Below are 24,018 nucleotides of genomic sequence, written 5' to 3'. Positions count from 1 at the left end.
TTACAAAGTGTAATGTTACAAAAAGCAGCTTCCTACAAAGACTCTTTAGTCTAGAGGTTATTTAAACACTCCGGGTGGGGAGGTGGAGGGGTGGGGCAATGGAGCGTGTGGTCGCTACATCATAAAGTAGATATATTGTATCTTTACGGGAAACAATATTTCAAAGCAATCCTAACATTTCCCTGCCTGCCAGCGATGCAAAATCCTCCTAGTTTCCCGTCCTTGGCCCTTGCCATTTAGCATTCTAAAATACTGTTTAAAACTTTATTGTGCTGTATTTATTTGAGAATGTGCGCCCAGGACTGGGTACCACAGTGTCCCAGCACAGAGGTCAGGAAAGAGCTGGCAACAGTCAGCTCTCTTCCACCACGTCGGATCCAACTCAGGTTGTCTGGGTTGGCAGCGAGGACCTCTACCCCTTGTCATCTTGCCAGCCCTCACTTGGTGTTTCAGATCTTCCTTAGGATCATGAAAGGGTGGCTGTCTCCTTGTGGATTTAATGCGCATTTTCTTATGATTAAAAATGTCAGACACCTTTGCAAGCAGTTATCATTTTATATCTTCATTTGTTAAGTGTCTGCTCAAAACTTATTTTTTTTAAAAAACCATTTTATGCTTGATATCTGCTTATGATGAGAGAAATGGTATTTCTAACCACTTTCCGTGAGCTAAGCAATAGATATTTACCAATATTCTAAATGGGTTTAAAATGGAATCTTTTTAAGGCAAACAGAATGACTGAGACACTAGGGAAATCTTTCATTTGTAGTATCAGTTAACTTTAAAACTATTTTCATATTATTTTATGTCAAGCTATTTGATGGTGGGGCTGAGTCTCTCTCATTGACTAAGGGGCAGATTTCACGCTTAGAAAGACAAAGGGAATCCACATCACTCCTTCAGTTAAACCTGAGATTCAGTGAGGAGCGAGACCAGCCATGTGCATGTCAAGATGAGGTCTTCTTTGTCTGAGTCTGAATCAGGCAGTGGAGACTGTCAGAAATACAGAACTACATAGGGAAGCCTGGTTTTGAGTTTGCTCATGGGATCCAGCAGATGGCATTGTGAAGTATCTGAAAATTTTCTGCACCCTGTAAGTCTCTTGGCCGATGCAGCAATCCAAATCAGATCAAGTCAAACGAAATTTAAAAAGCCCAGGTTTAAAGGATAGAACTCTCCTGGATGATTTTCCAGCCCCCCCCCCCCCGAGGAGATGGGAAAGAGAGACTGGAACCACATGTCTGTTTCGGGGGAGGCAGTTTAAATACCCTGTGGGAGTGGTCTTGAGCATCTCTTGGGGAAGGGTCACCATTTGGCGGGCTCTCTGAGAGGTGGCAGGATTTGGAGAGAGATGAGGTAGGGGACTTGGGGTGAAACTTCCACCAGAACATTGCAGACTCTTTGGGTATATGGATGCCAGGGGCTGGGGTGAAGCCTCCACCAGAACGATTCAGACTCTGGGTATATGGATGCTGGGGGCTGGGGTGACGCTCCCACCAGAACAGTATTGATCTGTAGTCTTGAACTAGGGCCTTGAGCTCAGCTGCAGCCTATTCACTTAAGTGTGAGACCCCGCATGCCCACACCCCAAGTCATTCTTACTTTATCCATATTATTTCCCTACCCCCCCCCCCCCCAGTTTGAACCCAGGACCTCATTCATGCTGGGAATGTTTCCTCCCACCTAGCAGCTTCCCCAGCCCTCTTATGTTTGGAGACACAGTCTCACCATATTGCCAGGACTGATCTTGATCTCATTCTGTAGCCCAGGCAGGCTTTGAATTGGTGATGCTCCGGCCTCAGGCTTCCGGTACTTACTTATAATGCCAGTCATGTACAAGCTGACTTCATGACTTGTCAGTGTGTGGAGGATATGATTGTATTAGCATGTGAGGTGGGGGCTCACACCGTGTGTGTGTGTGTGTGTGTCTGTTTGTAGAAGCTAGGGGTTCGTGTGTGGTGTCTTCTTCCACCTTGTGTGTGTTTGTTTTTGTGACAAGGTGTCTCTTTGTAGTCCTGGAATGTAGACCAGATTGGCCTCGAATTCCGGGTGGTTCTCCTGCCTCAGCCTCCCCAGGGCTGGGATTAAAGGCGTGTGCCACCACGCCCTGCTCCCACCTAGTTCCTAAGCCACAGGCTCCCTCACTGAACCTGGAACTGACCTCAGCCACACTGGCTGATCAGCAACTCCAGAGATCTTCCTGTCTCAGTCACGCGGGATGGCAGTTACCCCTCGGTGGGGATTCCAACTCGGATTCTCATGCTTACAGAGAAAGCACTTTACCCAACGAGCCATCTCATCTCCCTCATGACTTATTTTCAACACGTAAATCCAGAGTGCATTTTGTATCCATTGTGTTAGGGTCTTTGTGGTAGCTCAAAGGAGCGTTTTTGAAAGGAGCCGACTGTGGGACTGCTATGGGCATCTATGCGAATTTGGTGCCTCTTAGCTAATTTCGGCCCCAGACCTCTTTCTAATCAGGAGCCCCGGAACTGGTGTAATACTACAGTGAACGTCTCTGCAGCGACTCTTCTTGCTAAAAACTGTAAGGGTCAGGGTGGCCGGAGGCCTTACACCCTAGGGCTGGCTCTAGGACCCTCATCTAAGTGGAAGGAACCACAGGTGGTTCTACGCCGGGCTGGGAGTGTGTGGGCGGGAACATCTCGCTGCGCAAGCGCACTCACGCTTAAAGCGGCCGGCGCACGCGCACGGGGTCGGCTCCCCGCGTAATGGAGCGGGTGTTGGCGGACGCGCTTCTGGCCCACAGCCGGGAGCCCGGCGCACTTTTGGGGGTACTGTGCGGCGGGGAGGCGAGTGCGGAGCGGGCGGAGACTCTGCGCCTGGTGCTGCAGCGGCTGGAGGAGCGCGGCGCGGGCGCCGGCGGGCTGGCCGAGGCGGCACACGAGGTGGCCAGGGGCCACCTGGTGCCCTGGCTGCACGCGTCTCCCGGTGGAGGGCCGGCGGGGCCGCGCGTGCTCCGGGCGGCGAGCGCGGCGCTGCGGTCGTGCGCCCGCCTGGCAGGGCCCGAACTGGCGGTGGCGCTGGCCGAGGAGGCGCTGCGCGAGCTGCCGAACGTGCCGGCCGTGGAGCTTCTGGCCGCCGTGGCGCCGTGTCTGCGCGCCCTCGATGATGCCCCGCTGCTGCGTCGCCTGGCGCGCGCGTCCGTGGAGCTGGCGCTGGCCGGGGACGCGCCGCCTGCCGTGGGCGCGCGCCTGCTGCCCGCGCTGGCACAGAGTGCAGAACCGGCGTTGCGCGCGGCTTGGGACACTCTGGCTTCCCCGGGACCCGGAGCTGAGGGCCGCACTGGGCCAGAGCTGCTGGTGCTGAGCGCGCTGGCCGAGAAACTACTGTCGTCTCGTGCGCGCCATGAGGACCTCGACGCGCGCCTCTGCGGCCGCTTCTGGAGAACCGTGCAGGCTGGACTGGGCCGCGCACAGGACGCGCTCACGCGCAAGCGCGCGCGCTACCTGCTGCAGAGGGCTGTGCAGGTGTCTGCAGAGCTGGCGATGGACTGTACCTGCGGTCCCCAGGACACAATGGGTACCCACTTCTCTCTCTAAAATTTATTTCTATAAGTATTTATTTCTATAAGTATTTCTAAAAATACTTATTGGGCGGTGGTGGCACACGCCTTTAATCCCAGCACTCGGGAGGCAGAGGCAGGTGGATCTCTGTGAGTTCGAGACCAGCCTGGTCTACAAGAGCTAGTTCCAGGACAGGCTCTAAAAAACTGCAGAGAAACCCTGTCTCAAAAAAAAAAAAAAAAACCAAAAAAAGATAAAAATATTTATGTCAATGTATTGCTCCTGTGTGTACCACGTGCGTGTAGGTGCCTGGGAGGGCATCTGATCTCCTTGAGCTGGAGTTAAAGGCAGTTGTGAATTACCTGTTGTGTGTGCTGGGAACCAAACCCCGGTCCTCTAGACGAGCATTAAGTGCTCTTAGCCACCGAGCCATCTCTCCAGCTTGGTACCTGCTTGTCTCTTTGCCCCAGCTCCACCCAGCTTCCCCAAACCAGTTCTTCAAGGGCCGTCCACCTCGTCCTAAGGGGATTTGGCACCTGGTGTGGCACCTCTATAGCGATTTCCGCTTGAGCTTTGGGAACAGTGGACCCAGAGTAGGGTGTGATACTACACATGGCGGTAGCGTGATCTGTACCCCAAGCCTGCTCCATGCCCTGACATCCTGATAGAAAAAGGAAGGGTTGACACCTGTATCATTCTAAAGAAAGGTGGTGTGTCCCAAGTTAACGCTTGAAGCTTGAGGTACAGAATTAAGTACTGGTCTCTTGACATTCCCTTTGGGAACTGTAGGAGCAGGGTTTGTTAATGTTTGCACGTGTGTGTGCGTGCTTGTGCGCGTGTATGTGTGTATGCGCCTGTGTGTGTTGCGCTGTGTTTACAGGCCAGAAGTCAACAGAAGGTGTTTTCCTCACTCTCCACTTTATTTTTTGAGTCAGGGTCTCTCTCTGAATCCAGAACTCAGCATTTAGTTAGACTGGCTGACCAGGAATCCTTTCATCCCCCATTCTGCCTCTGCCTCCTCAGCTGGGCTTACAAGCGCATGCCACAATGATGCTATTTCTACATGGGTTATCACGTCTGTCATTTCCATTTGAACTTTTTATTATTTTATTGTGTGTGTATGCTATTGGCACCCTTGTAGGAGGTCAGAGTAATTTGTGGGAGTTGGTCCTCTCTTTCCACTTTGGTAGGGCCCAGGGATGGAACTCAGGTCGTCAGGCTTGGCAGCAAGTGCCTTTACCCACTGAGCCGCCCTCCCAGCCTCCATTTGAACTTTTAAAATTTCTTCCCATCTTTTGACATATCCCCAAGCCGATCATCTGTTCCTCCATGCTGTTTAGCTTTCCCGTTACGTCCTTTGACGTAACGGTTCTTCACGTGTTCAATAGCTGGATGTCTAAGTTTGGCTTTGCTTTCTGTTTTATCTCTGGATCATGGAGTTTCTTGTTTATGATGAGTAGAGACAGTAAATATTTCTGCTTAGCGATGGGCCTTTAACTTCCCTTAGGTTCGTAGCACATGGCTTTGTGTAGAGGGACCTGGTTTGTGGTTGAGCGGGCTTTGAGTTGCTGTTGCCGAGCTTTCTCGCGCTCTCTTACTTAGTTCTGGGGAGGGAGGTTCTGGTCGCCTCATGCACGGGGTGAAGACTGGAGAGCCTGAAGTTTTCCTGATGCTTTGGCTGCTGAGCCATGCCAGTTGGGGCCTATCGCTTAGCTTCTGATGGCTGCCTCTCCAGTGGCATCCCAGACTTGTGGGTCTGTGCTTTGGGGCTGAAGTTATTCCTGCTTGCTCTGGGTCCTCTCTGGGAACATGTAACTTCTGTCTTGTGCATGGAGAAAGGCTTGGTGCAGCCAGTGCTCTCAATGTCTGCTGCACTCGCTGTGGCTGGAGAGAGGTCTCGAGCACAGAGACCACGCCGCCTTCAGACCACCCCCTTCTGGTCTTTCCCCCTCTGCTGACCACCGTCCCGCTTCTGACTAACCCCCTTCTGGTTACCCCCTCCTCCCCATTGCCATCCCCCTCTCTGAAGCCCACACCAGCTTTGTCTCAGGGGTGGATCCAGCAGGAATTGGTCAGTTTTCTTGCCTTTCCCACACAGTGGACTCCTATTGGCCTCTCAGTGCAGTTTCAGAAGAGCTTTTCTGCCCCTCTTCCTTTCCAGAGGGAGCTAGCCTCTGCTTGCTATCAGGTTAGGGACAAGGGCTTTGGCCCCTTTGCAGAGGTGGCTTCCAGTGACAGCCAGGGGTGGGGAGTTGTTGAGCAGTGAGTGCCCTGTGGGACATGGGCACGGACAAGTCCTTCTACCCCACGGACTAAGACAGATGTGCAGACCCTCCAGGGTTTTTTTTTTTTTTTTTTTTTTTTTTTTTTTTTTTTTTTTTTTTTTTGGTTTTTCGAGACAGGGTTTCTCTGCAGCTTTTTTAGAGCCTGGCCTGGAACTAGCTTTTGTAGACCAGGCTGGCCTCGAACTCACAGAGATCCGCCTGCCTCTGCCTCTCGAGTGCTGGGATTAAAGGCGTGCGCCACCACCGCCCGGCTGACCCTCCAGGGTTTTACACACCTGTGTGCAACCTTCCTGTGTCCTCAGGAAGCCAGAAAAAGAGCTGGTGGCTCTTAGGGTTCCCGGGGATTCTAATCTGTTCGCTCTGCCAACTCAGAGCCTCTCAATGCCATGTTGTAAGAACTCCTGTTGAGGGTGGAGAACACCCGTAACTCCATGCTTCACCAGATGTGGGGAACAGCTGTGTGCCCCTTCTTCTGGGGACACTTTCTTTCTGTACTATGGAGGTTTATGTGCCTCTCAGGATCCAGGAGGAACGCTGTAGCCAGTGAGCACTGGTTAGAAAGCTAGGAAGGTGAAGGAATAGATCAGCTCACATAAATCTCATCGTGTCTCTGGATCCCACAAGGTTTTCCAGGTTATACACCCACACAGACACAATTAACAATTCTTTGTGACACAGCAAGGATACCAGGCGTGCACTGTTTAGGACCACAGACAGATAAGACTGACAAAGCAGGTGCCAGTTGCTGATTAGTCTCAGAGGGGGGTGTGGCTGTGGAGCGCCTGGGCATACCTGAGAAGGGGTGAATTAGAAGGCTGTGATGTCTAAGAGAGGGAGTTTGTGTGTTAATTACATGTGTGTGGTTTGTTAATATAGACTTTGTAATTGATAAATGCCGAGCAGTTCTTTCGCTGCCTTTCCCAGCTGCTGGAGACACAGCATTTGTGGTAACCATGGCAACCAGAGTGAGCATTGGCATTTTTGCTAGCTGAATTAAAGGGAATGGAATCTCTGAGCCCTAGAGATAACATCTATAGCGTAAAATCCGGAGCCTGGCATTTCCAGTCTCCAGGCCAAGTGACAGCTTTGTTCTGGCCTGAGTGAGAATCATTTCCTTTCTCCTGGTTCTTTTCTGGAGTTCAAGGCACCTGGTATATATTCTGTATATCAAGATCATACAGCCACATGGAAAGTCATCCAGTATACAGTGCATAAGGGAGCTATGCCCAATAATTAATGCACTGCTGGGCTTTCCTGGGATGAATCCCACTATGGAAAGGGGAACACAGTGACCTCACAAGGGCTCTACAGAGGTGACAATGGCTAGTCCAAAGACAAATCGTCCCAAAGCTTTGCGAACTGGCTTTTCTCGCTGGAGTTCTCCCATGAGTTAGTCTCATGATTTTTGTCAGCTGTACTGTTACTGTACTGACCTTTGGCCTTGCACTCTCTGATGGCTCCTGAACATTTGGGGTTTGTGGGTTATATGTCATTTCCTTTTCTGGCGGAACTGCTTGTGTGTGGCTTCCTGCTTCCAAAGTAGAGCGGAGACAGTCTACATACCTTCATTTTGTCCCTATAGCTCGACTGATGGTTTGATCAGCCCATCTCCAGCTGGGGGAGACATTTCTATCCAAATTTTATGAGACAACGCGCTGCCTGCCGCACAAATGAGGCTCCTTTGCATCCAAGTTTAAAGGCCTCCATCCATCCAGCTGTGTTTGAGAAGCTGGAGAGTCTACTGTTGCTTTTGGGAAGTTGGGATGATTCTGGATCTTGCTTAAGGGTGGCCTGTGGCTTCTCCATGGAGGTTCCTGGGGTTCATGTCCCTGGCCTCCTGGAGTCTCCTCTTTCACTCGTGTGCGACACTCTTGGAAGTTTTCCTGAGCGCGCGCTCTCTCTCTCTCTCTCTCTCTCTCTCTCTCTCTCTCTCTCTCTCTCTCATACTTATTTATTATGTATACAATATTCTGTCTGTGTGTATGCCTGCAGGCCAGAAGAGGGCACCAGACCCCATTACAGATGGTTGTGAGCCATCTCACAATGTGGTTGCTGGGAATTGAACTCAGGACCTTTGGAAGAGCAGGCAATGCTCTTAACCACTGAGCCATCTCTCCAGCTCCCCTGGCTGTCTCTTTCTGCTTCTCTTCTTGACTTGGAACCTCTGGACTTGTCCTCTGTCTTAGTTACTTTTCTGTTGCTGAGATAAACAACCTCAAAAAATCCCTCAACCCAAATAAAAGCAAAAATTCAAATTCAGAGTAGTCAATCAAGCACACAACAACAACAAAATAAAATTAAACAGAAGTTCTGTAGAAAGGTTTTTCTTTGGGCCACCAGTTCACGAGAAAATGACATGGAGACTTATTTTTAATTATGAAAGCTCGACCTTGCCTTAGGTTTGTTCCTAACTACTTCTTATAACTTAAATTAGCCCATATCTTTGAATCTACATTCTTTCATGTGGCTCAGTTACCTTTACTCTGTATTGCCCATCCTGCTTCCTCTTCGTCTGGCTGGCAACTCTGCCTTCTTCCCAGAGCTCTCTCTGTCCAGAAGTCCCATCTATACCTCCTGCCTGGCTATTGACCAGTTAGTTTTTTATTATACCAATCATAGTGACACATCTTCACACAGGGTAAAGGAGTATTTGACAACAAATTTCCGTTTGAGTTTCCCAAGCTCTTTAAGTGGTCCCCTCCCAGGTTAGCAGGTGCCTTGTTGGGTGACACTGGAATTGGGTTAAGAATAGCTGTGATGAAGGCCTTAACCACAGCTAAAGAAAGAGCTGACTTCCCTTTCCTGTTGAAACTTTCCTAGGTCCAAGCCTGTTCTGGTGGTCTGAGAAGAAAAAAGACGAGCTTCTAAAGTTCTGGGAAAACTATATCTTGATCATGGAAGTCCTAGAGGGAAATCAGGTACGTGTTCTCCTGTCTTAGTGAATCCTACAGCCCATGGGCCCCTTTTCAGGCCTCATGGGAAGGCCAGCCTGTACAGCATGACCGAATCCTTTGTTTCCTGAAATGGATACAGTTTAAGATAGCATGTGAATTGTTTCAGGAAATTAAAGAATGCACTTAGTGGATTCATGTGATTGTGCAAAAATTTAGTCTCACTTGGTCCCCCCTTGGCATTCTCCAACTGCCGTATTTGTCGGCGTGCTCCAGCATGTTACCAGGTGTAAATTACTGGGCCCTCCCCATACTTTGGGTTCAGTTCGTCTAAGACACATTTCTAGGGGTCACCTGTGCAGCCGTCCTGGTCTTTAAAGGTCACTCTCTGTGAGAGTCCCTGCATGGCAGGGTTCCTGTCTGTATGGTTCCTAGAGGTTCTCATCTCCAAGGGTCCCAGTGTGTAAGACTCCTCAGCTCTAAGGTTCCTGTGCTAAGGGTTCCTGTGTGTGGTCCCCTGTCTGCAAGCTGTAGACCGTGGTCAGTATCTGTGGATACACATCAATAGGAGGTGTCAGTCTTTATGTCTCCCCCTGCCCATGCTAAGTGTATTGAGATGCAGGATGGGCTCTAGGAAGCCTTTCTAAATTCAGATAAGATTGCTGGGTTGCTTCGGTCAGTTAACCCATAAGCCTATTTATTTTAGAAACTTAGATTTCAAGTTGCTTTGAAATTTGCGAGCCAGACTCTAGCTGAGCTGTCACAGCATGGTTTAAGAGACCCCGGAACCCTGAGCTCTGAACCCATGGTGCTTCCCAGTGTGTGACCCCGACAGTGGTGGGACTTAGGGTAAGCGCTTCCGTGCATTTACTGTTTTATCTCCCAGCGTTGTCCGCTCTGGGGTCAGACAATCCTCTGAGTCAGGACGTTCCATAACCCGGGGTCTGGACAGTGTTCCCCAGCTTCGCTGCTCAGTCTCACAGACATTGAATCACTGATGCTGCTCAGACCTGGGGGAACCAGGCTCCTGACACCTGTTTCAGACACAGCAGCGAGAGAAAGGCCGCAATTATGTAAACAGGAACCTTCCCCTGAGGTCTCAAAGCGGTTTCATGCGATTTTTCATGAGATTCTTTGCTCTTGTTTTTAGATACATGTCATAAAGCCAGTCTTACCCAAGCTAAACAGTCTGTTTGAATACGCAGTATCAGAGGAAAATGGTAACGATTGCTTTTTGGTTCTGTTCATTTGTTTGCTTTAATAACATTAGTCCCCCGATCTCATAACTAACCATTATCTATCAGAGGCTTTGGGAAAACCATCAAACCGTGAGGAGGAAATGGGATCAACCTGCAGTGCCTCTAGCAAGTGGTGCTAGCCTCAGCATTGTGGGTACGTGCTCTCTGAGCACACTGGCCCTGTGTCCACACTGTACCCTCTACCCATCTCTTTACAACATAGCTTTCAATGGCTGCAGAAATCTCAGTAATTTAGAAGTATGATTAGATTTTTGTAAAGAAATTTATTATAAATATTTCAAACTATTTCCTTTCATTATAGAAAGGAAAGAATATGTGTGATGAACCGGGGCCTGTCTCGGTCATGGTGGACGCACACAGTGGGCAGCCTCGTCTCCTGGGCCCATGCGGCCTCTGCTGCTCCCTCTCCAGCAGCTCAGTTTCCTTTGATTTCATCTGTAAATCTCATTGTGTGTCCTTAGTAGAGCAGGCTGGGGAGAGGGCCCAGTGGGCAAAGGCCTTGGTGCAAGCGTGAGACCCAGAGTTCAGATCCTCAGCACCCATATAAATGCCTTGTGGGTCTGGTGACCCTCCTGCAATTGCAGAATTCCTGAGGCAGACACAGGAGAGCCCTGGGTGGGCTGGCTAGATAGACTAGCCAGATCAGCAAGCTCTGGGCTCAGCAGGAGACCTTGCCTTGATATATAAGGTGGAGAGGGTTGAGGAAGACACCGGATGTCAGGCTCTGGCCTCTACACACGTGTGCCCATGCTGGGACACATGCACATGTACCCCTCCACACCCACACAAATAAGAGACTGCCAATGCTTTCGTGGTAGGGCTATTTTTATAATAATACCCTTCTAATATGGATATACACTTCTAATTGCTTTCCAGGCTTATTGCCTTAATGTGTCTTTTTAATATATAAATACACATCTATTTTTTGTTTGTTAGACTGGGTGGGGGTAGATCCTGTTTCAGGTGTCTTGGAGTTCTTAGGAAGAGGGCATTCAGTGGTGTGACTTCACCTGTGTTTTGAGCCCTCGATCACTCCTGAAACACAGCAAACCTGGAGCTTCCTCAAGTGGCTTTGTGAGGCTGAACTTCAGCCAGCGATGCAGTAACTGCAGGCTGGAGACTTCCTGTCCATAGGAATGGGAAGGTGCCCTATCATGTGTTTATTCATGAGGACTGCACCCCGTAGGTAGTAACTGCCCTGGGTAGTCACCTCACTGATGGGCTGACCTCTGAGGAATTGGTCTTTATTCTGCGGATGGCTCTGGCCGTTCTCTGACACAGTGAGTGCTTTCACAGGCCGTAGGCATCTCTTGTCCCACCTGGGCTAGCATGTAATGGGATCTGCCATTCTCCTGAGCTCTAGCTTTTAAAATGATGCTCCCATTACATCATTTCATGCTTTGCTCGTGGCAGTTAGCAAGCCAAACCAAATAGCATTGACTGGTTTTGAAAAGTTCCCGTTGACAGAGAGTTGAAAAAACATGTTGGGGTAGATTACAAACAATAGGCCAGTTTAGCTGTAGAATACAATGAGATAAAAAAAAATTCTAGTATAATTAAATAAAGACTATTTGAAGAATCAGGAACAATCAATAGAAGGTACACATATATTCTATCTTTAAGCTTTATTTTTATTTATGTGAATGCGTGGATGTGCCTATGTGATACACCACATGCATGCAGGTGCCCTCAGAGGCCACAAGGTGTTAGCTTTGCTGGAGCTGGAGTTACAGCTGGGTGTGAGCCGCCCCACGTAGGCGCTGAGACTCGAACCCCAGTGCTCTGGAAGAGCGGCTAGTGCTCTTGACCACTGAGCCATCCCTCCAGCCCTTATTCTGTCTTTTACTGTGGATTCAGTTGTACAGTCACTTGAGAGGTCCCTTACTCCACGTCAGTGTGTACAAGCACTGGAGGCTGGGAACGTACTTTCCATTTGAGTTTTGTCTTTTTTTTAAAAATTTTTTAAAAATTTTTATGAAACAGCAGTTTTGGCTGCGAGTCCTATGAAGAGAACAGAGAAGGGACTGAAAGAAGATCATGTGAAAGGGGGGGTCAGGCCGACCTAGGGGTGACATACAAACTTCTAGCTGGGAGCTGACCAGCCTGAGATGGGGAGCTAGCTCTGTGAGAATGGTAGGGGCACCGAGGAAAGTGAGTCTGCTGAGCGGGCAGCCAGTGCCAGCCTGTGTCTTGTTCACAGTTTAAGAACGGTGGGAAGCTAGGCAGAGGGTGTAAGTAGAGGGTGACAGTTTGAGATTTGTGTATGAAAAATGGCCTGAAACCAGCTGAGGGGAGAACAAGCTGAACCCACCCCAGTTGTAAGGTTCCGTTCATACACACACACACACACACACACACACACACACACACACACACACACACACACAGCCAGTGCTGTCCTGAGTGCCGTGGTGCCTGCAGCAGCTGAGTGCGTCCACAATGCTGACCGCTGAGGTGACTGGGTTCCACAAGCTCTGTGGGTGTGTGATGAACAATCTCCCCAAGCCGGTGCTCTTACATTGTCAGTGTGACTCTGTCACATGCAGGTTTGTGGTGTGATCCTCAGTCTCCACACAGAGATCTAAAGCTGAGGTGTGTGTCAGTTCGGGTGCTTGTTCCCGCAGGCTGCTGGCTTGTTCATCCCTCCTGGCTCATGTGCATTTATGCAAGAATGTTTGAAAGCGAGAATAAAATCCTGACCAAAGAAGGTGTGATCCACTTCTTGGAGCTGTATGCCGTGAGATCGCCTCTGCCTCCGTATTCACCGGAACTCTCCAAGGTAAAAACATCCCAGCCTCTTCCTCCTTCGCCATCTTCAGGACAGAGAAGGTGAAGGTCATCTGCATTAACCCGCTCTGCCCCTCTGCTCTCCTGTGGAGAGCAAAGGCAGCTGGAAATTCATGTTAATTCCCTTCCTTTTCCCTTTTAGTTTATCACTGGCCCGCTGATGGATGCCCTCTCAGAGAGCTGTCTGTACAGCAGGTAAGTGCCCATGCTGCTCTGGCATTGCTGTGGGGCCGGGGACCAGGCACAGGGCATTGTGCGTGTTGGGCAGTGGCACAACATGGACAGAGGGTCTGACCCAAAGGGTCATTCTCTTCCCTAGCAGCAGTGCGGTACAGTGCATCTGTGCACTGATGTCATGAAACACGCCTAGCCCCGGCAGCTGTGCACTTACACATACTGATGTCATGGAACACGCCTAGTCCCCAGCAGCTGTGCATCTGTACACGCTGATGTCATGGAACACGCCTAGCCCCCAGCAGCTGTGCAGTGAATGCATCTGTGCACTGATGTCATGAAACACACCTGGCCCCCAGCAGCTGTGCAGTGCCGTGCATCTGTACACGCTGATGTCATGAAACATACTTAGCCCCCAGTAGCTGTGCAGTTATGCACACTGATGTCATGGAACACGGCTAGCCCCCAGCAGCTGTGCACTTATGCACACTGATGTCATGAAACACGGCTAGCCCCCAGCAGCTGTGCACTTATGCACACTGATGTCATGAAACACGCCTAGCTCACCTTTTATTTTAGCTTTTTAATTTCGACTTGGTGTCACAGTTTTTCAGAAAAGTTCAGGGCTTATACAGAGAGTTGTTCTTCATTGTTCACTAGAGTCAGCAGATGTTAATGTCTGATGGGATTTTCTGAGTCATCACTTCGTGTGTGTGTGTGTGTGTGTGTGTGTTACTCTGCTGAACTTACGTACCCTTCTGCATGTTTCATTCATGTGTCTGTCCCTCCCTACTTCCACCCGGCCATCTCTCTCTCTCTTTCCCTCTCTCCCTCCTCTCTCATCCTCTTTGTCCCTCTGTATTAAGAACCGTGAGCTCACACCAGTATGTCTGGCACAGCCCACTCTAACATTCCTTTCTGTATCTGACAGTGGCTGCCATGGCTTATAGGAGGTCTGCTTGTCCACAGCTTTCGCGCTTGGAAAAGGTTAGCAGTCGGAAGCTTGTCAGTTTTCTGCCTTAGCCTCATTGGGAGAATTATTGATACCCTGAAACTGCCCGTTCAGATCTCTGCTTTTAGAATTGTTTTGTTTTTCTGATATTGATCACTTGAGTTCATAACTAGAAGCAAGTTACGCTTGGGGAGGGAGCGGCTCTAAAAAAGAAAACCACCCCATTCCCACCCATTTCTTTAAAAATGCTAGCTAGCATCCAGGCCAACTGACAGGAACCTATTAGTTTCTAGTGTCTGATGCATACATATCAACAGCATAAAATGGCATGATTGACAGGACATGAGTCTTCAGGGAGTCATTGCTCGATGGCATTCCACATCCGTGAGGCAGCTGGGCAGTGTGCAGTCAGCAGATAACACACAGAGCCAGAAACCCAAGGTGGAGTCTGCATTCACAGTGAAACAACTGTAGCGGATGTGAGGCCTGTCCGGTACTTGTCTTCACTGGGAGTGCTCCTTTAACCTAGGGATGGAAAGCTACTGAGTTATATGTTGGAAACAAAAAAGTATAGTTTAAGTTGATTGTCCTCAGCCGTTTTATTATGATGCTAGACTATGCGTGTCAGGAGGGAAGAGGATGTTATCCAGGCTGCCTTGCCCCTTCAGTCTAACAGCCCAGAGTCCTGGAGAGTCCTGCTTGTTCTGCTAGAACACCCAGATGTTTCTGTGTTCAGAGAGTCTCCAAACATTACTGAGAAATAAAACGCAAGTCCAGGGCAAAGAGGCCTTGTCCAGTTACTTACTGCTGGGAACCATGTTGCGTTTAGACTAATGTCTGTATGCTTATTTGTAAGTGGATTTTAAGTCCATATTTTTCTCCCCTTTGTTCGCAGATCCCCAGGGCAACTGTTGGGAAGTGGCTCTCCCCTGGGATTAAAGCTGCAGACGTTTCTGGTCGCTTACGTTTCTCTTCTTCCAGAAGAAGCAAAGAGTATGTTCTTAGAGGTTTTAATTTACATTTTAACTTAGCATGTTCTGGTACATGTGCCATCACGTGACTGTCATGATTGGTGCCGTGCAGGTGTCTGCAGCGGGTGACTGGCCTTGTGGTCTGTATACTGTCTCCTCTGCAAGCGTTAGCAAACAAGGCTAAGTCAAGGAAAGGTACTGAACAGTACCCAGCCCTCTCTGGGTTGACCTTTGCAGCAGAAAGGCAGCTCCGTAGCTAAGGAGCACACACGTCTGTAGTCCTGTACCCTGGAATCAGCCCACTTTCCTGGGCTGGGGTTAAATTTTTTTTTTTTTTTTTTTTTTTTTTTTTTTAATTTTTGAGCCAAGTTTGGAAGTGGACACAAAGCACCGAGACTCTTGTTGCCAGGTATTAGAAGGGCTTATTCCTCTTTGAATCATCTTGTCACAGTGGCCTTTGTGACCTTTACTGAGCCTAAGTCTGGATTTTTTCATATTTATTTATTGGCAAGATGACCAGTGATACCACCTATTCAAAAGAGGTGAATATGGTGTGCGGTATCAGGACTTGAGTTGGTTGTCTCACTGGCTCTTTTAAAAGCAGTTAGTTCCTGGAGAGGACAGTGGAGCTGCCAGCTTTGAGCTCTTGGGGCTGCATATCTGCAGCATGGCTGGCAAGCCCAGCAGAGTGGCCCCATGGAGACTGCCCGCCTGGTGTTGGTGGCGTGGCCCGGAAGTCTGACTGTTGTACCGAGTGAGGGGTCGGTATGAGACAGTGTGTACTGGACCTGATTAGCGCAGCCAGGAGAGAGCAGAATGCTTACCCACGGTTCCCAGTAGCTCCTCCAGCTTTGAGAAGTCTCTGGAATTTTTTTCTCTCCCAAGATAGGGGTCACTATGTAGCTCTAGCTGTCCTGGAACTCATTATGTAGACCAGACTGGCCTCGAACTCTCAGATCCATTGCCTCTGCCTCCTCCCAAATGCTGGGATTAAAGGCATGCGCTATCATGTCTGACTGGTTCAGAAAACAGTGCAGTGAGCAGAAACTGTTAGCAGAGCAGATGGAGAAAGCACCAACCCTTTGTGGCTCAGAAAAAGGACATCAAACACTCAGTGAGACCCAAGGAGGGCATGACATGACTTTCCAGGAAGGTGTGCCCAGAAGCCAGGGGCTGCCCCATCAGTGGATCTGACCCTGTCTTGAGCAGCTCAGAAAAGTGGTCCTCAGTAGCTAAAGCCTTACTTCTAACTCGGTGTGGTTGTTTATGCCTCTAATCCCAGTACAGGGGAAATTGAGGCAGGAGAATTGCCGTGAATTCAACATAACTAGACTACTCAGGGAGACCCTGCCTTAAAAAACAAGCAAAAGAAACTTTCTCTTTAATCTTCTGTTAAAAAAAACAAAAAGAAGATAAAGCTACAGTTTTCTGATTTTCAGATTCTCGACAGCACAGTCATACTAGATAGGAATGAAACTGTAATAATTTTCGAAATAGCTTTATTGAGATTTAACTCACACCCCTTAAGGCTCTGTTTACACTCCTTGACACTGTTCAGATCAGTGGTGTTTTAAATAAAACTGTACATCTATCCCCACTGTCTGTTTCCAAAATACTTCCCTCGTCTCCAGACAGAAGCCCATGCCCCGAGCACTTGGGCCTCACACGCTGGCTCCTCAGTCCCTGATGCATGTCCTGTCTCCCTGAATTCTGTATTCCATGGGTTTCACACAGAATTGAACACATGGCATCTAAGGGCTGGCTTCTTCATGGCGCGGGCTCATGTCGCAGGCTCTCCCTTTCTGTGTCCGAGTCGGACTCCATCCTTACTCCATGGTGAGCCGTTCGCAGCTATTTATCCATCCGTGGCTCAGTAGGCGTTTGTGTGTTCTCTCTTCGCTATGGGGACAGTGCCGCTGTGATGGCCCTGTGAATGGTTCTGTATGAACCTGTGTGGACTTCTAGTTACATGGCTAGAAGTGGATTTGGGGGCTCACACTCTACATGTGGACCACGCTGACTCACCTTTCCACTCCCACCACCCATGTGAGGATTCCGGTTTCTTCAGATTCTTCCACCCCCGGTGTCCCTTTTGCTTTCTGCTGTCCGAGGGGGTCCGGGGTGCTGTCCGAGGGGGTCTGGGGTGCTGTCCGAGGGGGTCCTAGGTGCTGTCTGAGGGGGTCTGAGATGCTGTCTCATCAAGGTTTTGATTTCTATTTTCTTGCTGACTAAGGAGGCAGAGGACTTTTCCAAGTGACCCCTGCAGCAGTAACGTTGTTTCCAAACCTTTTCTTCCAGGTCGTTTCCTGTTGAAGTTCATCCAGAGGATGGCAGATAGACACTGGTGTGCGGTGCCAGTGCTGTTCCTCTCCAGGGCTTTGGCAAGCGTCCCCAGATGTAAGGCCCTGGGTGGAGAAGGGCTTTTAGCCCTCAGGTAATTTACACACTATATGTTCATTTAGTTGCTATGACTCGGTTCATGTAGCTTTGTGAAAGAAAAACTGACATTTTTTAAGTAAATAATTAGTTGAGTGTATTTTGTTTAATGAATTACTATTTTAAATATATTCCATAATATATGCACTTGGGTTTTGACCACTTTTTTAAAAAATTAAATTGATTGCTAATTTTTAAAAATTGTATGGATAAGTAGGAAAAATTAAGGACAAATATCAAGTCATGATATCAATAAGAAAATATTTAAAAATATATGAAATTTTTAAAGAGCGTTTGCATTTAAGTATATTTTTGCTTTATTTTTTTCTTAGAGACAGATTCTCACTGTGTAACCCAGGCTGGCTTCTGATTCTTCCTGTCACTTTCCCAAGTGCTGGTTTACAGGCACAAGGTACCATGCCTAGCTTTTTTTTTTTTTTATTAAAAGAGATTGGGTTCATATTAAAATTGAACTCTGTCTGGGTGTGGTGGCTCACACGTGTAACTCCAGTACTTAAGAAAATGATTGAGAAGGCACACAAGCCTGAGGCCGGTCTTGGCTAGAAAGAAGTTGAGGTCAGTGTGGATTACATACTAAGACTATCTCAAATAAAAAAGAAATAAAAATTGTACTCTGTGTACGATCACAGTGGAAACCGGCCATGCAGCCCTTCTGGTGATGGCCATTCCTGGTGCCGGTGACTCCTTGTGCTGGTCATTTCTAGTGATAACCACTTCTGGTGATAGTTACTCCTGGTGCTGGCCACTCCTGGTGACAGCCACTCCTGGTGATGATCATTTTGTATGTCGGAGGTTGTAGGCAGTGTAAGTGATTGTGAGTGCTCAGACTTGCAGCATCTACCTGTATGTCCTTGCTTTAACCAGGGACGTTCTCCAGTGCACCATGATGACACACCAGGTCCTCCTGAGAGGGGCAGCACAGTGCTATCTTCTGCAGACAGCCATACATCTGGTGGATGTGGTGAGTGTGCCTGTCCGTACACCCGCTTGCAAGTCTTTCTCAGGGAGTACCGGTGGACTTGGGGATGACTGACATCATCCTAGGTGACAGAAGTGGCGTAGTGTGCAGGAAGTGTTGGTTGTGCTGAACAGGGTTCTTGTTGTCTGGGGCTCAGGAATGTCAACCTCTGTGAGGTCTGGGCTGCTGTAGAACCAGGTCCCAGGATAAAACCTGAGCCCTGAGGCTCCAGTCAACTTCCCTGGAAGCCTTTCTAGTGTATTCACAGCCCGGTAAAGGGACCAGGCCATCCTGGGTGACTCACCAGGAGAGGTGCTCATAGACACAGGGTCAGGGAAGATTCTAACAGCCAGAGTCAGCACACCGCTGTGCCAGACAGAGCAGTGGACATGAGGCGTCTGTGTAGGTTATGTGGGTCCTGTTTAACTTTGGGTTCTGTGTTGTCATCTAAAGAAATGCATATGCCATGTTCCAATAGGACCTCACTTAACCCAGGAGCTGTGTGTGCGTCTGTTGACCTGGCCCGATATGGAATCTTTTTTCAGAATCTGTGACCTTTGGACCGAGGAACTACTGTTGTTTGCTTCAGCTGGGGATTCTTTTTGTTACTTTTAAAGAATCATTTTTTTATTCACAGGAATTTGTTTTTCTTGAGAGTATGTTTTTTAAAGATTATATTCATCTTTTCTCTAAGATGCTGACTGATTTTAAAGAAAATGTGTATTTTTAGAATGTTATCTACTCTCGAGACAGAAGAATTGCCTTGAGTTTGAGACCAACCTGGGCTATATTATTCAGTTCAGGCTAGTCAAGACTGCAGAGTGAGATCCTGTGTCAAAAATCCAAAACTTCCTCTCCCCAAGACTCACAAAAAAAAAAATACATGTGTATACATAAAAAGTAAACAAATAAATAAAAGAATTGAAGCCGGGCGGTGGTGGCGCACGCCTTTAATCCCAGCACTCGGGAGGCAGAGGCAGGTGGATCTCTGTGAGTTCGAGGCCAGCCTGGTCTACAAGAGCTAGTTCCAGGACAGGCTCCAAAAGCCACAAAGAAATCCTGTCTCAAAAAATCCAAAAAAAAAAAAAAAAAAAAAAAGAATTGACCTTTGATATAACAATAGATTGCCTCTGAGGAATTCTCTTTATTTATTTACTTGTCTTGTGTCTGTGAGTGGCTTGCGTGCACGTGTACACACATGTGTGCGCGTGCGCATCTACACACACAGGTTTGGAGGCAGATGTCTTCTGTTTCGCCCCACTTACTGAGGCAGGGTCTCTTGCCAAACCCAGACCTTGCTGATTCCTGCTAGTCTGCGCTAGTCCGGCATTGCCTGGGATCACCCATCTCTTTCCCACAAGCACTAGGATTACAGATAGCCACCAACACTGTCCAGTTCTGGGGACCTGAAGTCTGGTCCTCACTGAGCATAGCTGTGTGCACTGAGCCTCTTCCCAGCTCCTGTTCTTTTGTGGAAACAATGTAACTTCCTGTATCTTAAGTGATGACTTGCTACTTTAGTTGACTTGCTGTTTCCTCCTGTTCTTGTGTGGAAACAATGTAACTTCCTGTATCTTAAGTGATGACTTGCTACTTTAGTTGACTTGCTGTTTCCTCCTGTTCTTGTGTGGAAACAATGTAACTTCCTGTATCTTAAGTGATGACTTGCTACTTTAGTTGACTTGCTGTTTCCTCCTGTTCTTGTGTGGAAACAATGTAACTTCCTGTATCTTAAGTGATGACTTGCTACTTTAGTTGACTTGCTGTTTCCTCCTGTTCTTGTGTGGAAACAATGTAACTTCCTGTATCTTAAGTGATGACTTGCTACTTTAGCTGACTTGCTGTTTCCACACAGTTTTCCTGTTACCCCAAACGTTTAAACTGAGCTTTCTCTGCCTAGGAGAAAGTGTCTCTTTCTGATGTCTCCGCCTTTCTCGTGTCTCTGAGACAAGAGGAGTCCTTGGCACGGGGGACCCGATTGTGGACAGAGGTGAGCCACCAGTCCGCTGTTTAAGCTCTGTAGAAGCCCTTCTCCCCTGGAGCCATCACTAACCACTATGAAAATGCAACAATTGCTTCACCAGAGGTTTGAGATTCCCTTACAGTGGGTTCTGAGTGGTCCTCTCCAGCTAATATAGTTCCGAAGACAGGAACCATGCGAGAATTTATATTCGTCAATACCGCTCCACACTAGTGAATGATGGCTTCATAGGATTGGACCAAGTTCTTATATCTAATGATTTAGATTCAGTTTATGTGGAAGACAAGATTGGCTCAGAGAAATTAGAAATGCTTTGTTCTGTTCCATTTTAAGAATAAACTAACCCTGCTATGGTTTTCCTGTCCAGCTCTGTGACTGGCTGCGTATCAACGAAAAATACTTTAGACAGTCCTCGATTGGTGGCTCTGACGGACATGAGACATCGTTAAATGCTTACGTGAAAAACCTAGTTCAGGAGTTCGTGAAGTCTCCTGGTTGGGAAAGTAAGTCTGAACTCCTTTAGGGGGTGGCAGAATGTGTCAACAGTAGCTTTCAGGTTGATTTGTGTGCCTAAGTAGCTGTGCAGTGTGAGTCTGAGCTTCAGCCACAAGGGCAGAATCGTTCCCTCCTGGCTTCCTGGGTTCTGAGACTTGAGGATGTTAAACCCAGGGCACTGTGTGTGGGTCTCTAGTATGGAAACTGGTGCATGCAAGTAATGCACCTAGGTTTATTTTTCACGCGTTAGAAGCATTGTGTTTACTGTGAACTGATGGAAACCGGTTCATTGATCTGATCAACATGTGAGCAGTGTGTGCGTGTGCACATGTGTGTACACGTGTGTGTGTGTGTGTAGAGGCTGGGGCTTGACTTTGGGTGATCCCTCAGCTACTCTCCACCCTATTTCCTGAGACAGGTCTCTCACTGAACCCGGTGCTTGCTGATTGACGGGCTAGTCTAGCTGGCTCACTTGTGCCTGGGATCTGCTGTCCCTGCCTCTGAGCACTGAGGTTCAGGTGGACCGCCACTCCTGCCAGCTTTACGTGGGTGCTGGGATCTGAACTGCAAACTCATCCTCATCCCTTCCGAGCTAAGGCTCTGACCCCGAGCCATCTCTCCAGCGCCCTCCCCCCAAGCCCATTTCAGAGAGAATAGTATTGAAAGGATTGTTTTGCTGGTGTGTGTGTGTCATTTTCATCACACACTGGCGAAGACCATTTTTCTTCTTCTCCTTTCGTGTTTTCTTTTGCTCTTGATGTGGTTCTGGGGTGGCCTTGGGCATGCTTGGCAGGTGCTCTGCCACTGAGCCCCACTCCTGGCAGAAACTACTTTTGCAAATATCTTTGGAGAAAACCTGTCAGCCTGCAAGAGGGAAGAATTCAAAGAGTCTCATTAATTAGGATTTCTTTTACATTTCGGATGCTTCCTCTTCATTAAGGCCCTTAGCCATGATTTGGGGAAACTGTGCCCTTGAATTGAGCACATCTGAAATTCCCTGCCTTTGTCTCAGATGCTCCCATTCCATCCAATTTCTCTCATCTGATCCAGGAATGGTCTTAACTAATCAGGTAATTGGCCTTTGAGAGCTCAAGTCTGTCCATCAGCTCAGCATTTTCTCCTTAGTGTTTCCTCTCTGTTTTCAAGTGCATTTCTCTGTGCCTGGGAGCATCTTGGGTAAGGCCTGCCGCTAAAGTCAAACCTTTATTGCTACTAGTGCAACCACACACGCAGCTCCAGTGGGTCTGAGGCTGCCCAGCCCTGCTGCCTCACCCCTTCCATCCAGGGCCAGGTGTCATCTGGAAGTCTCTGCCCTGCTGGGCTTGCTCTGACTGCTTCCCTTGTTCCTCCTTTTGCTTCCTTACGTTTTCCATTTTGGAAGTCCCTCTTCCCCCAGGTGCATACACCCTCAGAGGCTTCCATTGCCTCTAGGACAAAAGCAAAGCTCCCTGAATGTCCTGCCAAATGTCTGGGTCTCTCCAATAGGTCTGTCGCCTCGTTTTCTGCCGTTCTTTCTCGCATACATGCACCCTTCTGTTGACTGCTCTCCTGGCGGGACCGCCCACACATTCTTGTCTACCTTCACTCAGCTTACTCTTCTCAGCTCTTCTGGAGTCTGTGCTCCAGCTGCAGATACCTCTCTCTGGTGCGGCCCTCGCTCTGCTTACAGTTCTGGTGTTTGTGGCTGAATACTTTCTGTGTTCTGGGAGCCATATGCCTGTCATGTTCAAGCGTATCTCTTCACACAGCAGGGACAAGGAGTTGTTTTTATTGTCTTTAACCATGGTGCATAATGTTTTTCTAATGACATAATAAGGACCAGGAATAATAAACATAATGGTTCAGTTCATCATTTTTGAAGGAGTTAGTGAATGCCTTCTAAATTTTTTTTAAAATTTCAAAAATGTGTGTGTGTGTGTGTGTGTAGTGTACACCACAACACTCATTTGGAGGTCAGAAGACAACTTAGGGGAGTCAGGGCTTTTCTCCCTCCATATAGGTCCTGGGGAATCGAACTAGGTCATCAGGCATGACTACGAGCACTTTACCCACTGAACTACTTCTCAGGCCCCGAGAATGCTTCTTAAGCTGTAACTTTTGTTATCCCAGCAGGAGAAAGCGGCTTCATGCCAGACTGGCTTGAAGCCAGGCTGACCTCTCTGATGGTTCTGCTGGCTGTGGACGTGGAAGAAATGAAGACCCAATTCAGGTCACTGTTTCTGCAGTGCTGACGGTGGTGGGGGAGCTAATAAGGTTTATCATGGGTGCTTAGGCTTCTCAGTGGCTGGTAGAGTTACTAACAAAGGCCAGATTTAGAACACTGGTCATACTAAAGAAATGTTTGATTTAACAGCTTGGTGCTTGCAGGTTGGTAATTAAATGTCAAATTTGCAATTTAATATTAGAGAATATATGATGTTTTATACTGGTTTTAGAAACCAGTATAAAACTATTTTATACTGGTATTAGAAAAGTAGATGCTACGATCTCAGTGTAAATTGTAAAGTGTGTGGCATAAACAAAACTGGCAGTTGGGATGCAGTGGCCTCTGAGCATGAAGTAATGTGCATGACCCCTGAGCTAAATGCCTGCGAGAGTTCTAGCTGGGGACTGGCCATGATTTTGAGGTGGCTGATGCGGGTGTTCTTTCACCATCTAGGGAAAAGCAGAGGACTCAGAATGTGTTGCGGATCTTCTTAGACCCCCTGCTGGATGCTCTGGGGAAGCTGGGCACCAATGCCTACATGCCCTTGCTGAGGACTGATAGGTGCCTCCAGCTGCTGGTGAGGTTGCTGCGTTCTTCTGTGCCAAGAGGTTCCAGTGGCCAGGATGGTGAGGATGACTGGGCTCTGGGGTGCCTTGCTTGTGTGGGGGGGTTGCTGGCATTGAGACTGGGAGGAAGCTCTTGTAAGAATTATTCTTCCCATGCATACAGTGAGCAGCTAGCTCCTGGTGCTGCCAGGAATGCCGTGGGGTGTTTGTGTGATAACACCAGGAGGGTTGTTCACTATTATTAGAATATGTATGTGAGGCGTGTGCGTGTGTGTACACACCTGTCTGTGTGAGTGTGTTCATGTGGAGGCCAGAGGTTGACATAGGGTGTTCTCTCTATTGCTGCCAGTCTTGCTTCCTTAGCCAGAGCCTCTTCACTGAACCCAAGGCTGTCAGGTTCAGGCTGGTCAGCCCCCGGGGTCCACTTGCCTCCGTCCCACTTCCACCTTCCCTCATGCTGGATTACAGACAAGAATCGCTACACCCACTCTTAAATAGATCCAACTCGGGCC

At 48.4% G+C, this 24,018-nt stretch overlaps 1 protein-coding gene across 2 annotated transcripts in view; it reads left to right on the top strand.

Annotated features, from left to right (window-relative positions):
* The first annotated feature begins 2,729 nt into the window (after window positions 1-2,729).
* The window catches only part of Tarbp1 (TAR (HIV-1) RNA binding protein 1), a 47,584-nt gene continuing 26,295 nt past the window's right edge, over window positions 2,730-24,018 (top strand). For both annotated transcript variants that reach the window (XM_038312274.1, XM_038312275.1), the window contains exons 1-12: window positions 2,730-3,540; window positions 8,630-8,727; window positions 9,851-9,920; window positions 12,584-12,738; window positions 12,889-12,941; window positions 14,768-14,865; window positions 17,142-17,277; window positions 18,165-18,261; window positions 20,159-20,248; window positions 20,607-20,742; window positions 22,844-22,943; window positions 23,394-23,566. In XM_038312274.1, the coding sequence (XP_038168202.1) occupies window positions 2,730-3,540; window positions 8,630-8,727; window positions 9,851-9,920; window positions 12,584-12,738; window positions 12,889-12,941; window positions 14,768-14,865; window positions 17,142-17,277; window positions 18,165-18,261; window positions 20,159-20,248; window positions 20,607-20,742; window positions 22,844-22,943; window positions 23,394-23,566 (2,017 nt within the window). The remainder of the gene's footprint in view (window positions 3,541-8,629; window positions 8,728-9,850; window positions 9,921-12,583; window positions 12,739-12,888; window positions 12,942-14,767; window positions 14,866-17,141; window positions 17,278-18,164; window positions 18,262-20,158; window positions 20,249-20,606; window positions 20,743-22,843; window positions 22,944-23,393; window positions 23,567-24,018) is intronic.

The sequence above is a fragment of the Arvicola amphibius genome, chromosome 15 (genome assembly GCF_903992535.2).
Source record: "Arvicola amphibius chromosome 15, mArvAmp1.2, whole genome shotgun sequence".
Taxonomy (NCBI): Eukaryota; Metazoa; Chordata; class Mammalia; order Rodentia; family Cricetidae; genus Arvicola; species Arvicola amphibius.
The sequence above is the reverse complement of the archived record's forward strand: the minus strand, read 5'-3'. Positions and strand labels throughout refer to the sequence as shown.